Source organism: Octodon degus, unplaced genomic scaffold, assembly GCF_000260255.1.
Source record: "Octodon degus isolate 3935 unplaced genomic scaffold, OctDeg1.0 scaffold00366, whole genome shotgun sequence".
Classification (NCBI taxonomy): domain Eukaryota; kingdom Metazoa; phylum Chordata; class Mammalia; order Rodentia; family Octodontidae; genus Octodon; species Octodon degus.
In genome coordinates, this window is record NW_004524942.1 from 52,104 (window position 1) to 69,669 (window position 17,566).

Genomic DNA, 17,566 nt, shown 5'->3' on the forward strand with positions numbered 1-17,566 from the left:
TACATAATATGAAGTTACCAAATATGTTCTCAGCCATAGCTACATATAAAAGTCATAACAAATTTAAGCATCATCCTCAGAGCTGCATTTGCCATTCGAATGCGAAGTGCTAACCTTGTCATTTCTCTATCTCCATATGCACATATTTGTTTGTGTGCACATGTGTGAAAATGCACACACACCATTTTAGAAGCACTGCTCATTCCTAGGTAATTTACCATTGTTTAGTTCAATTGCTAAGCAACAGTTGATTAAGTATGACAGAAAAAGAGTATAAGATATCTGCTGCTGTCCTCCCCAGGGAATTTATATCATAGCTATCCTGCTTAGTTGTAAAACATTACTGTCATTTACAGATTGTGTTCACTGAAAGTGAGTAGCACAATTTCCATAAAGTGACAAATACATCCGTGGTCTAACATGGATGCTGTATTGGGGAACAATTGCTAGATCTTACTGAAGCTTGACGACACAATCAACAGATTTGCCTGAAGTAAAGGAACAAAGACCTTCATTTTTTGTGTCAATTTCTGGAGTGATTATCTCTCAAATAAACTCAAATGGAGTTATATTTTGATCTTTCTGGCACAGCTAAACTTCAAAGAATTTCAAAGAAAAACTAATTGGCTTCTAAAAAAATATTTGCTATAGTATTTTTTTTAATATCACCTCTCTTAACAGGAAAAGAGACAATGTTGCAAAAACAGTTATGGAAAACAATTGTTCCAGTATATTGGACAAGCAAACATTTTCTATAATTCTTCACCTTTTGATTTCACTTTCCATGTGTAAACTTACTTAAATTTTCTTCGGAACATTTCTAGAAAAACTGATAAGGTCTGGACATGAGCGTCAGTAAAATAGTCAAAATTGGTCACTTAAGGCCAGCCAGATAGCTCAACAGACTAAAGCACCTGCTTAGGGAGACACAGGGACTGGGGTTCAAGCCCTGGTGTGCTGTGCCAGCCCTGCCCCCGACACGCATGGAAATGGCTATTAAGACTGGGTGTGGTGGCTGCACCTGTAATCCCAGCACTTGGAAGGCTGAAAACAGGAGGATCACTATGAGTCTGATGTGTGTAGAGAGACCCTGCAGACCCTGTACTAAATACATAAAAATTGGCCACTTTGTGTAATAAGCTATAATGTGAAAAGTGTATCCTGGTAATACCTTTGAACTAAAGTCTTCACTTTACTTGTCTTCTGAAAGTCCCTTTTTCCATCTGATGCCTAGTTCCTGCATCTAGTGTAGTTTACATTGCATAATGGTGATATCATTTACAATTTCATCTCTGCACCTGAGCTGCAGGAAGAAAAAAATCCGGATGTGCAAAACACAAAATCATGTGTGAGGAAGGCTAAAGACCAGGACTTGTATTCTGCCCTGGATGTGAGTGCCCCCACTCCAGACTAATAATCTGGCTTCTGGATAGTCTTTGTGTCAGGATTATTCGTGGAAAACACCAAAACATGTGGAACAGGGGACATGAATTTGAAGCTCACCATTGCTCTGTAATAAACACAAGGACTTAAAGTTGTTCCCACTACCTAAGCATAATTTTCATTCTTTATTGACAAAGATTAGTGATGTATGAGCCAGAAGATCCTGCATCCTCGTTCATCTTACTTTCTGTACCCAGCCCTTAGGCTTTTAGGTAAAAGTTTTTAAACCTATGCTCCTTCCTGTCACATAATCAAAGAAAACTCAACAATGTCTTAGGTGAAGATTTAAAATATCATAAATATTTTAGCAGTATGTGATGCCAAGTAAAATCTCAGGATAATATAATAAAAAAGACCATAGATAACAAGAGCAGAGGTGACACCAAAGCTTGCCTATGAGGCCAAACAAATGTTAAGCTTGTCGACTTGCTCTAAATTCCTGAAAGTGTTCTCATCTGGCAAAAGATTTTTTTTTTCTTTTTTCATTTGTGGAGGTGAAAATGAGATGAGATAGGAAGTGTCATGAAAGTTTTTAAAAGTAATTTCAGTACCAGATTCTAGTACCCATTTTTAAAATAAAAATAACTTTAATTAATGCTATTTAACATCCAGCATTTCTGACATCTTCCATCGAAGGAACAAAGGAAATCTTAGCTTGAATAGCTAAAACTCAGAGTATTCATGGTTTTAGTATTTCACACTTTAAGAATTTTGACATAAAAAAGGAATGTACATTAAAATATACTTTCCAGTAAGATTATTCATTATATTTTAAAAGCTGAATAAATAAATTACTTGGACAACCCACTGAAGAAGTAATCATTTTAACTATTTACTAAGAAACACAGTGCTTAGTGCGTATTAAATGAATACAGTTCTCTTTACCTGAGAAGAATAGGAATGACCATCAGAACCACACACAGGGCTGGTGGAGACCATTGGGCACTGATTACAGGCGGGTGATGCGAGAGTTCTCCACTCCTTATGACCCACTCCTGCTTCTTTCATACTGTTCAAAAAGAAAAATAAAAGATAAGCCAGGAAACTTCCATGCTTCCCAAGTGAAAAAATACGTACACGTGCACAAATAAGCACATCTTCTTTCACATAATAGCAGCTCTTTAATATGGATGATAATCTGTAATCTCTGTTCCCATTTGAAGTGCATTAATCTGATTGATAGTCGTTCTTGCTTTGTTCTCACGTCTCTGAGTTTGTTTGCTCCGAAAACAATATATTCCTTTAAATTTTCTGGTAGTCACATACGAGCTGCATTTAGATTTTGCTTTGTGGATTCTTTGGTTTTGACTCCTAGTGATGAAATGAGTCTTCAGTAGCCTTCAAAGCAGCAGCAGTTCTTGTTCAGCACAACAGAGCTCACACGCCTGGCACCATCCGTGGATTAGTTTATCAACAATGTAACAAAAAGTAAAAAGTAGAAATAAAAAACACCTAATACACTTGCTGCTTAAAGACAAGAGCAGGAAAAAAAATTAAAAAATATAAGAGCAGCTTACTTTTAAAGAAAGCAGCAATAAACAATTGTAATTTTCCACATCTACTTGTGTCTTAGCATCAAATTAGTAGGTTTAATGATAACACTCTCTTCTACACTGTAGAAATGTCTCAAAATGTTTATACTGGGCTTTGATCTAAAACAATGAGGGAAAACCCACTGTCTTCTTCCCAAGTTTAAAATAGTTTGTCTCTTAACTTTAATAAACTCCTTTATTTTTCTATTTGTGTGAACAATTTACATAGAGCTAGGAAAAGAGTTAGGAAAGAAGAAAGAAATAGGTAATTGACAGCAAAACATTTAATATTTAGAATAACTCAATAATTGTTCATATTTGTCTATGAAAGAAGGAATTGGATGCACTGTCATGATGAAAGCAGATGTTTTAATAGAAATATGTTTTTCATTAAAAAGTCAAATCTACAAAAACCTGATTTCAAATTATTAATTAGCACTGTAAAAAATTTTAATACAGGAAAACAAATTCAAACATTCTATTTCAAATCTGATAAAATCTGAACAGGAATTAAGATCTTAAGATTCTCCCTTCTCCTCTCTTCTCTTCTCTTCTCTTCTCTTCTCTTCTCTTCTCTTCTCTTCTCTTCTCTCTCTCTCTCTCTCACTCTCACTCTCACTCTCACTCTCATTCTCATGCTCTCTCTCTGCTAAATCTAATTTTTATAAAGTTTTTATGAAGACTTTCAGAGTTCCACAGACATTGTCTTTATTTCCATTTTGTAAAATACACCAAGAGGTCACATTACAACCTTGCTGGGTCTCATAATTCATCTCATAATAGATACACTGGAAAAATCATTATAGTGTTGTTCCTGATTGAATAATTGGCATAGCACAGTGAAAAACCTGAAACATTAGTCTATACCATCTCAACACTGATAAGTTCCAGAAATGCAATAAAGATATAAAGACAATTAGCCCTGTACTTTCAATTTGTGTAATAAAATTAAGACAAAGAATTATGCAACTTTTTGTTTTTCACGTAGATTAGAAGAGGTATTACTGAGTTTGTGTTCCTAATCAAGGAAAATATTTTATCTGAATTTTATTACTTAAGTCATTCTACACACCCACAAGTCATTGACAAGGCACTAACGTGCATCAATTAAAATACACACATACAGACACGAATACCATTTATTTTTGAAAGCAAAGCACTCATATTAAGAAAGCAAAGCCTTTACACATGAAAACTACAACTTAACTAACACCAGAGCATAGTGTTTTACTAGCAGGCTGAAGTGATTCCAAGTAATTCTGATTACTCTTAATATTGCAGGTAGGCCAGACTCAGCCACCAGCATAGAGGTGGGCAGCTCCGCAGGTCACACACATTGCCGATCCTGCACAATGCATGCTTAGCATTGCGAAAGCTCCATTTGTCCATGTGACAGTTCTATCTGTGTTCATCATGGAAAGGATTTTGGCATATCCAGGGTCCTTCTGTCCAAAGGTAACTTATGAGCTAAAATTTGCATGGTTTGGCATCACTAATGCTTCCCCTAGAATCATGCATTCTTCCCAAACTTCTCTATTGAAATACTTTGTTCTTAGAAATACTAGGTTGGACTGGCCAAATAGCTCAGCAGATTAAAGTGCCTGTAAGCAGGCGCAAGGGCTGGGGGTTCAATCCCTGGGCCAGCCATGCCAGCCTCACCCCCGGGGTGCACTGAGACAGCAATTGAAACTGGGCTTGGTGGCATGCACCTGTAACCCCAGCTGTTGGGAGGCTGTAAACAGGTGGATCACTGCAAGTTGGATCTAGTAGTGAGACCTTGAACACCCTGTAGACCCCTCCCTAAAAATAAATAAATAAATATAAAAATTGCAACACTAGGTGGAATAAGTGTAGCTATGATGTATATTTCTTAAAATTTCATTTAATATCTACAATATATGAAAGCATACATTGCATATAAATGGAGTTCATCTTTTATTTTTACTGAATTTTGTAGGGCAGATTTCAGAGAGACTGATGTAGTTTTCAGAGTGGATTATTTCAGGGAAGAATCTTACAGGCCAAGATATACAAAAATAATGCTTAAGAAAGGTAGCTCAGGTTATCACCATGATAACCTGGCAACTGAGAATGGAAAATGACAGGTGAGGAAGTTGGTCTGGAAGAGCATCCTATGCCTATTACTCTGCATACCTCAGACATAGAAAAGGTCTTGTCCATTGGAGGGTAAATCTAATTTTTGTATATACAAGTTAATTTGCTGCTATCTTCCATTATTATCAATAGAATAATAAGTTTTTTCATTAATTTGATATAATACTCAATATGACTAAGAAAAAATAGTAAAATAACTTTTCCAGTAACAATTTTGGAATATACTTTTAGAACTATTTTTTTCTCTCTTTCTTTATGTTGTACTTTAGTGAAGGGTCTACAGTGTGCAGGGTCTCAGTACTAGATCAGACTCATAGTGATCCGCCTGTTTACAGCCTCCCAAAAGCTGGGATAACAGGCATACACCACCATGCCAGTCTCAACTGCTATCTCAGTGTGCCCTGGGGATGGGGCTGGCATAGCAGGCCCAAGGATGGAAGCCCTGGGCCCTGTGCTTGCTTGCAGGTGCTTTAATCCACTGAGCTATTTGGCTGGCCCAGGAGAATGAGCTTTCAGACAATTTTGTTTAAAAAATTTGAGTTGGCACTTTATCTATTTTGTAACAGCATCATGAGAACTTCTTTTGCCCTTGTAAGGCGTTCAAAAAATGCCTTTGTGAGCCCAAGGAAATGCAACATTAGATGATAGAATACAATAAACAGAGTCATGTTCCCCCCTCCCCAGAGTTTTCTTTTCTAATCTTCTAATACAAAGGACTAAGTTCCATACCAATACAACTGTTATTATAATTCTATTTTCTGGAAAATTAAAAAACAAAGAAGAATCTATACTATTTCAAAGATTCCTTTACCTGACTCTTTGTCAGGGAGCCCAGTTACATTATCTCCTCATTGTCTGAAGTAGTACCATTGTTTCTGATTCACTTTTTACCTTAGTATACATTATCCTCTCATCTTCAGTACAAATTTTTAACATCAGTCTCATAAGAGAAACTTAGAATTTCTAAGTTCTCTGACAACTGTGATTTAAATCACTGCTGCATCTACTCAATAAAGTCTAATGTTCAGTTTGCCTAATTGTGTTAGGTGTCTTAACAGTATAATGTGAATTAAACTTCCATGTTTTGGGGTGTACATCAATTTTGGAAAGAGGATGGATGATGTTACAAAATTAATTAATAAGGAAAACAACTAAGTCAATTTGATTTATTTTACATTTGACCATGTCATTAATCAGTTTTGACAAGTCAGTAACTTCTTGGCTTCTTAATTTCTTCACTTGTTCAATGATAGGCTTCATCATTATGGTTCATTTCATGCCAAGCAAGCCATGAATCTATCAATCAATAAAATTACATATGAAAACATTCAACAGAAGTAGAGTCCTAGATGGGCATATTGGTCATATGTTATGTTTTTAGAACTTGACTTAGGGTTACCAAGTGGCTTGAGTACACTGTTATGGGGTGAAGAATGAATTTGAGAGGGGCAAGAAATTACCAAGAAACTCAAGCTATAAGGTTTGGCCATTAACATGTATCAGGACACAGAATTCTGTCATGTGATATCAGAGAAGTGAGAAAATAAAACACGATCTTATTTATTTTATATTATTTAAAAATTATTTATCTATTAATTAATTTATTTGATACAGGGTCTTGTTATACAGCTTGGACTCATAGTGATCCTTCTGTCTCAGCCCCTCCAGTGGTGGGATTACATGCATGCACCACCTCGCCTGGTTTAGGTGGCCAGTACAGCACGCCCAGTGGTTCAGGCCAAGCATGGCACGCAGTACTGGGGATTGAACCTGGGTCCTTGTGCTTGGCAGGCAGGCACTTAGATCGCTGAGCTATCTCTCTAGCCTACATGGTGCTATTTAAAGAAAATGATTTTGATAAAAGTACAGTTAAAATTTGATATTTGTACTGAAGTTGTGGCACATGAATAAATTGTAAGGAATATTACAGAATAAATGAATATTTATTTTTCTAAAACCTTGTAGTTCATGAATTTGGCTCCATCTATCAGACATTCTCAATTCTCAAGGCCTTAAAATGCAAACGCAACAAATACCCAATCATATATTAGACATTCAACTTAATAGGGAACCATTGGTTTCTATGTTAATTTTCAGGCTTGCAGAGATTGTTTTTCTCTATATGTAATATAGAGAAAATATAAAATATAAAATATAAAATATTTTATAAATATATATATATTTTTTTTTTTCTCAGAACTGCTTCAGCAACAACAAAAAAAGCATTATTTTCAGGGCTAGGGAGATAGCTCAGTAGAACAAGCGCTTGCCTAGCAATCCCCAGAGTTCAATCCCCAGTTCTGAAAAAAAAATTCATTTAATAAAACAATATGCAAGTTTAGAGGGTCACAATGTGATATCACAATTGACAGAAATTTGAAAAATTACTTCTTCACTAACTATACCTAACATTTTTCTTTTTATGTAATTAAAATTCTTGCATTGTTGTGAAATTTTTCTTAAGACAGGAATGGCAAATCATGTTTCCTTCTGTGTTGGCTAGAACCTCTCAGAAAACAAGGATTCTCTCTCTCTCTCTCTCTCTCTCTCTCTCTCTCTCTCTCTCTCTCTCTCTCTCTCCACCCCCCTGTTTTAATCTTGGCCCCAGAGAAGCACAGAAAGCATTAGCAGGATGCAGCAAAATTTCTTGGAAGATGGACAGAAAAAATTATATGAAAGTTGGATGGAAAACTGCTTAAAATTACATCAGCTACTATTCACTTTAAATGATTTCTGCACTGCATTTTTCAGTAATTTGAACACTGAGATAAGACAAAACAAACCATATATTATAATTTTAAAGCACTCTATGAATATAAAAGTTCATACTACAAAATAATGTGAATACCAGTACTATAAAACAATGAATATTATATAATAAATTGTCATAGTTTAATCTGCAATATCAATGTAAAATCTTTATGGTATTTATTTTATGAAGAACAAAGTTTCCTACAAAAAAGTCCATTTCAAAACATTTTAAAATGCATTGGTGGGCTGGGGAAATAGTTCAGTACAATAAGCACTTGCCTGGCAAGCACAAGGGCCTAAGTTCAATCCTTGGTTTCGAAAAATAAATGCTGTAGTTTTTAGGAATAATTAATAAATTATATCTTCTAAAGCTGTTTCTAACATAAATTGAATATATGGTAAAAACTGATTAATGATACATTTCATATTTGTGCTTTCTAAGCCAAATAACAGGTTATAGTATTGTCATCAAGAAATCAAAGGAAGTACTTGTTTCACAGAGATAATAAAATTAAGTACTGGTGTTTAAATAAAAGTAGTCATTTACAAGAAGAATTATTTTCAATGAACTAATCTTAAAACAAGGCTTATAGCATTACACTGATCTTTAGGAAAAGTGCAATTCAGTCTCGATTTATTTCAAGAATCAAATCATATTTCTGTGGATCTTTCATTGATATTATTCTAAACCTATGCTACACCAAGAAACTTTAATTATTGGCAAGTTTTAATGAAGTCTGAATAATACCAACTTTTTATAAATGGTAAGGATATTTAGAGTTGTTGAGGACACTAATAAACTATTTCACTATGTGAAACTAGACAGCTACAAACGATATCCATGCATATTTATTTATAATCTGTTCTTCAGTGTGACCCTCATTGGATTGAATTAGTATTACAGGTTTGAAATGTAAGTATATTTAATTAGGTTGTAATAATCTAAGATCCTAATACTGTTTCTACATACTTAGTTCCAAACATTATTTTCATTGCTAGAATTTTTCTCAATTATACTATAGAAAATTTTTATTTAACTCCAAATGATCTTTCCTAAATAAGCTATAAAGAATCATCAGTACAGTTATGTATTAAAAATGTCTATAAATCTATTTTCATCAAGTTATATGGCAACAGATTGAAAATTCATGATCCTAGTTATGATAAACTGGCTTCTTAATTAATAATTAGACATAATTCCAGTCACTAGAACAAGGACATGCTAGGACATTAATTTATGCTTCCAAATAATAAAATATTAGTATAAGGCAATGTGTTGGGAGTTGAGCAAAGTATTACCACAAATTCCAGTTTAGATTTTCAATCATATTCACACCCTAAAGAGGGACAAACACGTATTGTAATGTTATCTATTACTTTAGCATTGCTTCATTCATATTAATTATGCTGCAAATTGTGAAGGTAGAAAGAGAAAATTTGAAGAAGTTTAATTATCTCCCTCAAGATTCTGGTCCTTGTAATTGTCTGACAAGGGCTTCAAGGGTCTTCTCATTTTGTCTTTCTTACAGTTCTTCAACAAATGTTCACATCAATTTTAAGTGTTATAAAAAACTGTACTGTAGGGGGACAACCTGCTCGGGTCCCCCTCCTGTCCCTCCCTCAGACAAGAACTTTCTTTCCCTCAATAAATATATTCTCATAACCTCCATTTGTTCCTAAAATTCATTCTTCAGTTTTAGTGATCACTAACTCATGCAGGTCAGGTCAGGAGATCATTTTTCCCCTATATCATTTGGAGGTTCCCTGTATCATTTGGTGGTAACCCACTCAAGATCAGTTTTTCTCCCTGTATCATTTGGACGTTCCCACCGAGATCATTGGATGGAGGTATGAGTTTGCTTTCTTTCATAAATCCTGGATTGGGACTTGCTTAGGTAACAAACCTTTATGCTTCAAGTGTTGATATGTCTTTGCTCATTGCTCCTAATTGTTCATGTTTTACTTCATATAGTTTTGGCTCATAGTTCTGTTAAAATTGCTTACAATTGCTTATGCTTTGTCTTTGATGTGGTTTTGTTAAAATATTGGTCAAAATGTTGTTGGCAAATCTAAGTTAAAACTTGGCAATATTATAAGGTTATGATATTTCCTTAATGGGACATTTTATTGCTGTTTTGTACTTGCATATGTTGCATTTGAACTACATGTAACTGTACTGGTATTCCTTGCTTGAATTTAGACAATAGTGCTAGAGAGAGTAACGTTAGTAAGACTCCTACTGGATTTTATGTAAACTTCTGTAAGATGGGACTTTCAGCCAGGTCAGACTTTAAAAATATACATGTTTGTATATAAAACATGGAACTACTTTTGCCAACTAAATGACATTAGGTCGACAACCATTCTTAAAGACTTGGAGGACAGGTTTCACTGAGAAAGACTCATTCTGATCTCCCTTTACATGCTAGAGGAAATGTCAGGCCTGATCTGTTTCCATTTCCTTCCTTTGACCATACTCCTAATTTTCCCACCTCTTTGTACTTTCCTTTTTAGAGGGATGTAAAATTAGGAGAATGATATAGATTGCTCCAAAAAGCCATTAGAAAATGAGCGTTTGTTGACACCGAAGACAAGGAAGTCATTTTAGAAAAAGGACACATACCCCATCTCTGGGTCAGATGAGACAAAGAGGAACTATGCCTGTCCAGGAGGACACATATGAAAGCCATATCATGGCTTAGTGTTCTGGGCAGGTCTCCTTTGGGAGGCTAAACCTAGGACAAAGTGGAGAGAACTGGCTTCTGGGTGACACCAGAAGGAGCTATCTCCAAAAGCAGGACATTTATGGGACCAAAACACATTTAGTGTGAGGGAGGACCTCAACTATTTCTCTTAAGTCTAATTATAAGTTACAGACTTTAAAACATTTAATGTAGAGTGATAGGTAATCTTGTTCAAGCTTTTAACTATCCCTTATAGAACTTGGACAAATAGTAGTTACTCTGCCAGCTAGCTAATAAATGCTCTTAGAGCAGCTGCCACTCTTTGAAACAGAGGAAAGTATCAATTAAGTCCCAGCCATTCTTTGATGAATCCCCATTGAAGCCTATAACTGATGGAATGTTGACCAGAGAAACTGTTGGGATTCCTTTCTGGAGACTGCGCTCTGGTTGTGTGAGCCAATAGGAACTGAGAACACCTGAAGGGTCATGGCCAGGGCTACTCTCTGGCAGATGCCTAAAGGTTCTTGGTGGAAAGTGGCTCTCACCACTGAAAGATCTCCAATGACCTATTGTATTTTTTTCTCTTTTTGCTAGTAAACTAGGAATTATACTTGAGATTTTCAATAGAACAACTTAATGAGTCACTATTCCAGAAATTAGGCTGAGGCAGCTTGTAATACTTTACATTCTATGGCAGCTATCAAGGGAATGATTTACACCTGTACCTTACACAGTAACTAAAAGAAATTTTTGCCAGCTATATTGTGTTTTTAACCAACTTGTAAACTGTGATTGTTAGAAGATAAATGTTTCACCTGTGAGCTTCGAGGTTAAATCTTACCTAGTTGCTAAAAATGTTTATGTAGGTGATCAGATAGAAAACAAGTGTCTGGAGACTGGGCTCAGTTCAGAGGGCCAAACCCCTCCAGTCAATGGTTCTATCTATCTCTAGAAGAGACTTTTGTAGCCTGAGAAGTACTCTGCTTTCAATTCACATTTTTATACAATAGTTATGCTTCCTTCTGCAGATGTTCTGGTCACTGGACCAATTATAATTTATATTCACAAATATTCAGTAAGAGTAAGTGAAGGTTTGTGAGATGCTTTAGGAGATAGGAATCATGCACCAGTTCAAGGGTTGATATCTGGGGGGATCTTGTCTCCCTTCTCTCCAACAGAAGCATCTACCTGCTCTGGAGAGGGCTACTCTATGGATGCCTGGGTGGAAGAATTAGCTAGAAAAAAGGTGGGGATGTCTAAAAGGTAATTTCTATTGAATTCCAAGTTATCTCACAGTCAAAGCCTCTTACTCCTTTAGAATGATTCATTAGGCACTGAAGATGGTTGACTCTTACATTCTGAAAAAGAGACATTTAATCCAAATGGAATACAGAGGAAAGTATCAACTGTGATGCTATTTTATAACTAGAAAGATGATGTAAAAAGGAAAATGGTAAAAATGTCTGTCTTATGTTCAGATTTTGTTTGCATTAAGAAGGACATTGTTATTTATGTTTTGAAATATAGATGTGAGCTACAGGAAAACCAGGCAGTTCAGCCTTGCCCACCACTACTGAAAGCAAGGTTTCCCTTATTTGCCTTTTTATTTATTATTTACTTATTTGTTTTTTAATGGTCAGCTCAGCCCACCCTGGGGGTGGGGCTGGCATGGCATGTGGTGCTGGGGATCTAACCGAGGTCCCTGCATGCTTGCCTAAGCTTGCCTAAGCAGGCACTTTAGACCACTGAGCTATCTCGCCTTTATAAGGGTCTGAGCCCCTTATTTGTCTTTTTAAAGAGTGGGCTTCTAAAATAGCTGTAATCCAGGCCTCTAAAAAGCTACACCCATTCTTAGCTGAGTTTATGCAAGGTTTTCAAGGATAATAGCTTTTAAAGAAGTAAATAGGCAATTTGGAACTTCTAGAGTTCATGTGCCTTAGATGACCCTGATAAATACATTGATGTCTTTAAACAATTTACTCAGATTTATGAACCAGATTAGAGAGATGTAATGTTAATCTTAAAACCAAGCTTTGACTTCTATGGAAATAAAGGTAGCATTACAAGTTGCTACTACATTTGGAGAGGAATATTATATTGTTAAGTTTAAAGAGTCAAGAGATAGACAACCAGTGGAACTACCTTTTCCTATGGGAGCTCAAGCAGTCAGAGCCCTGTTGACCTAATAGGTGGGCAGGAGACTGGAAAAGACATTTTCTTTCAAGTGTGTATTCTTGAAGGTCTAGAAAGAACTAAAACCAAACCTTCCAGTTATTTTAAATTTTAGCTATTTACCAGGAGAAAGATGAACACCTCTCTGATTTCTTGTAATGTTTAATAGAGGCACAGGTAAGACATAATTCCTCAGATGCTAATTAAATAGGGAGACAGATTACTCTTACAGATAAGTTCAGGAGCTACAAAAGACAGATTTCAAGTTTACATAACTTGAAACTACAGTGAAAACCGCTTCCTTAGCATCTTATAAACGGAACTGGGAGAAAACCAAGGAGAGAAAACAAAGAGATCAAAAATGGCCACCTTTCGTGCAGCCTCAAAACAAACCCTAAGTCTGATTCTCTGGGCTCCAAGAAGAGCTCAATGATGATAAGGTAAGAAGCCAAGCCAGCATAAGACAGACGGCCTCGAGAGGCCCACAAGTCATGCCCTGACTGCCAAGGCAACCACTAGAAGTGAGACAGCACTCTGAGGTAAAGACTCCAGAGCTCAGGCTCATCTTCCCAGATGGTCCAGTAGGACAGAAGGGCTCTGGGCCTGCTTCCTCCCTCTGGCCATTCTGTTATCTTTACCTGTCATCTCCAGGGAGGAGTCCTGAGTAATCATGACTACAGGAAAACCCAGCCTATTGCTGGATATTGGCATAGGTCTCTTTGTCCTTCTCCAACCCGGACTTTTCTTCCAGTCATGGTACCTCAATAGAAACAAACTTTAGAAAACATCTTGCTTTAGCTGTAATTGAGATACTACAATATAGTCAGGTTGCTTCCTAATCAAGATGATGCTGAGACTGTTTTACAAATGTAATAAATATTGTTGTTCATGTACAAGACTTAAAAGGTATTTCGCTAGTTAAAACAGGTTTCCAAGGACAGATAAAATCTTATCAGCATAAAAATGTTCTAAAAACACTGGCTACACAGTGTCCAATAGTTTTCGGCCTATAGATAGAGCCAGGCCTTGTATTTGTGACATATATTTCATGATGAGTGTGTAAGTTAACCTGGTTGATTTCTGATGCAACTCAGGTATTTCATGTTGATAGTTAATACAAGTATGACCTCTCTTCACTAAAGTTAGAGGTACTTATAGAAAACTGTCATGCTCCATAAATAAAGGGGTCTAATAGCTAGTGAGTTACAATTGATATTACTTTAAAAAGTTTGAAAGGATATAGAATGAAATTACAGACAAAAAATGAGAATAGTAATACTAGCATCCTATAGGAATGAAGGCCAGTCAGGAAACAGAGAAAAAGTTATGCTTCCTTAGATCCAGAGAGAGAGAGAAGGAATATTTCACACAAAAATGTCCAAAGCTGCTAGAAAAGGAATAAAAGAAAGTGGTCATTATGGAATCAGAAAAAGTTTCAGATTGATAAAATCATGAGTCTTCACCTCTCAGCCTAAAGGAACCCATGTTAACTGCCAATATAAGGAGAAAGCCTGTTAAACTTTTAATAGATGTGTATGCAAATTTGTCAGTAGCTACCTAGCTAGTGGCCCCACTTGCAAACTGGAGAGTACACAGTGTTTTCCCTAGGTCTGACAATTCATGTACCCCTAGTAACAGTAGAGTTGGTGAGACATAAGAGTAGGCCACTTTATTTGAGACCCAATGGTCATGGAAGATAAAAGGAATTAAACCCCACATTTAAGACTTATCTGCTAATGGACTTACAAAAAATTCTGACCCGTCTTTTTCATAATTATCCTGTTGCAATTATTTGACTTAGGCATATTTATTTGTTTTTTCAGCTTTGTCTCCTCCAGACTCAAAGCTATAAGTTTACCTAAGATGAAAATGCCTGGTATCTACTGAGGGCCTTTAGATAGAACCTCTGGAGAGTATCTCTAACTGCCAGTCAACAACTACTACCCTTTTCAGCCTGAAGAAGCCAGAGCAGTCATTGCCCATGGTTCCCTCACCGCATTTTGGGTTACTTCTTCAGAGGGGAGAATGTTTTAGGCAGCTGAACTGGATAGAAATATTATAGGCAGTCAGACAGGGCCAGGCCCTCAAGGAGACAAGATGCATGACAAGGTGGCTTTTCACCTTGGAAGAGACAGACACTTCAATATGGGCCACACCTCAAGACAAAAGAGGAAACAAATACTGCTACACACTTCCCTAGGGATGAGCATCAGGGATTGATATCCTAAGTAGGTATCAATTACCTTGAAAGAGTCCAAATGAGTCACTAGTCCAACGCCCAACAGGAAGAGACCCTGTCCTGTATTCATGCCCACTTGCTATGCGCTTGTAATCTCCTTGGTTGACCAAAGTTTTGTCCCACCTCATGCCCAACTAAATGAGTTCCCATGTCTTCTCCACCACCTTAGAACTGCCTCACCACATGGTTTTTCCTCTGTAAAAGTCCCTGGAAGAGATAGCTTCTGGGGAACAACCCTCTCGGGTTCCCCTCCTGTCCTTCTCTCGAACGGGAGCTTTCTTTCCCTCAATAAATATATTCTGGGGCCGGGGAGATGGCTCAGTGGAATAAGCGCTTCCCTGGCAGGCGCAAGGACCTGAGTTCAATGCCCGGTTCCACACACACACACACACACACACACACACACACACACACACCATATATATATTCTGCTCATAAAAACTGTACTCTAATATTGTATGCATTTCTACGTTAATTTTTAACATACAAAACAAAAATGTCTGATTATTATTTGTTAATTTGTTTTCAAAAGTCTGTTCTTACCAAATATTATCTAAAGAATGTTTGTAGCTTAACTTGAAGTTTATGTGCAATTAACTTAAAAAAGACCTCATTTGCCTAAATGTTTAAGATTAATTAGTGTACTGTTTCATTTTAATGTTTGTATGTATGTACTTATTTAGTGCAGGGTCTACAGGGTCTCACTATATAGATTGGACTCAGAGTGATCTTCCTGTTTTCAGCAAGCACTGGGATTACAAGCACGTACTACCACCCCCAGTCTCATCGCCATCTCAGTGGGCCCTGTGGGCATGGCCGGTGGCCCGTGTTGCAGGATATCGAACCCCAGCCCCTACGCTCTGCCTAAGCAGGTGTTTAAGTCTTCTGAGCTATCTGTCTGACTCGTTTCATTTTTAGTTGATAGAAATATTCTAACATAGATATGTCTATGAGAATATTCATTATATCTAAATTCCTATATTTAACACAAAAATTAAGGCAGGGTATGGTTGCACATATTCAAGAGGCTGAGGTGGGAGGGTCTGATATTTTAGCCCATCTTGGGTTACTTAGCAAAACATGTGTAAAAATATATAAAAGGATGGGAATGTAGCTTAGTGGTAGAATATCCATGTGCTCAGTTTTTAGGAAGGAAGAAAGGAAGAAGGGGAGAGAGAGAGCAGGAAAAATAAAGAGAGAGACAGAGAGAGAGACAGAGAGAGAGAGAGACAGAGAGAGAGAGAGAGAGAGAGAGAGAGAGAGTGAGTCTCAGTTACTCTTCTTTTATTGCTGGAGACAAATACCCAACACTCAAAACGAAGGAACAAAAGGTTTACTTAGCTCACAGTTATTGGAGGTTCTAGTCCATACTCAACTGGCTCCAAGGCAGAGAGGGAAATAGCAGAGTGTAACCTTTCATGGTGGAGGCAAAGAGCAGAGAGCCAAAGGGAGGACTAGCAGCAATAATGGTACAGAGAGCAGGTCTGTCTCCTTTATGTTGTATTCAGACTATCCGCCCAGGCTGTGTGTAGTACTCACATCCATAATCCCAGTAGCACTTGCACCCATAATCCCAGCAGAACTCACACCAATAATCCCAGAGGATCATGAGTCAATCACAAACTAGAAGTCTGCCCCATGACTGTATGAGATTTTGGGGGGACAGCTAGACATAGACCATAACACAGAGAGAGAAAATATTACTAAATTAAATCAAGGAAGTCCTGCTCTTTCAATTATTTATGTTTCCAATGAAGCAGAAATAATCTTTCAATCATGCTTAACCTTAGGTAATTCTGTAGGGTCAGCACTGAGAAAAGTGTGAACTTACGCCTAAGTTCACAAAAATGTGATTCTAAGATTAAGTAATTCGATATTTGGAAGAACGCTTTCCCATATTAAAAGTAACAGTATCAGTTAAGTAACTAAAAGGGGAAATTATATTCTACCAAAAAGAAAATGATTAACAATGCATCATTTTTCCAAAGACAGGAGAAAATATTCTGTTTGAACATTCAAAGTATATTTTATATTTTAAAATCTGTCTTGGTTATGAAAATTCTTTTGATTTTGAACATTTGCAAATGCAAGAAAAAAATGTTTAACTGTGGTTCAAAACTAACCCTGACAGCTTTGAGAGAAAATGTTGCACTTAACAAATAAACGTTGCATTTTATGTAAGCAAACAGCCATTAAAGGCCTGCCAAAGTTCAAGGAAGGCAGCACAGCTTTCCTTTCAGGCACTGTCTCTATGGAAGTCATAATTATTGGCTTCCTTTTTTGCTTATTACTTTAGTAGAAAAGGAAATATATAGAAATAAAAAGGATGAACAGTAGCCCTGTTGTACTTGGCTACAAGTTACAGACTGAAATAAAGAAAAAGGGAATAAAACTTCCACTACATATTTATTTTATCTGGAAGTATATTTAAAGTTAATAATTAATTGATACAATGAAGCCGAAAGCCTATCTAATTCACTTCATGATTTTTTTCTCTACTAGCTTGTTTTTGTCTTCTATCTTGAAAGAATTCACTTTCAAAGATGCATTAACGCTGTAGTATCTTCAGTGGCTCAGATTTGCTGCACACAAAAATGTCCTTCAAGGAATGTTTTCATAGTAACTTGTAC

The 17,566-nt window shown here is 36.6% G+C and overlaps 1 protein-coding gene across 1 annotated transcript in view; it reads right to left on the reverse strand.

Annotated features, from left to right (window-relative positions):
- Positions 1-17,566, reverse strand: part of LOC101592810 (testican-3-like) — a gene marked incomplete at its 3' end in the record, with an annotated part of 365,719 nt that overhangs the window by 25,021 nt on the left and 323,132 nt on the right. Inside the window, exon 5 of the mRNA XM_004648223.1 lies at positions 2,329-2,452. Within this exon, the coding sequence (XP_004648280.1) occupies positions 2,329-2,452 (124 nt within the window). The remainder of the gene's footprint in view (positions 1-2,328; positions 2,453-17,566) is intronic.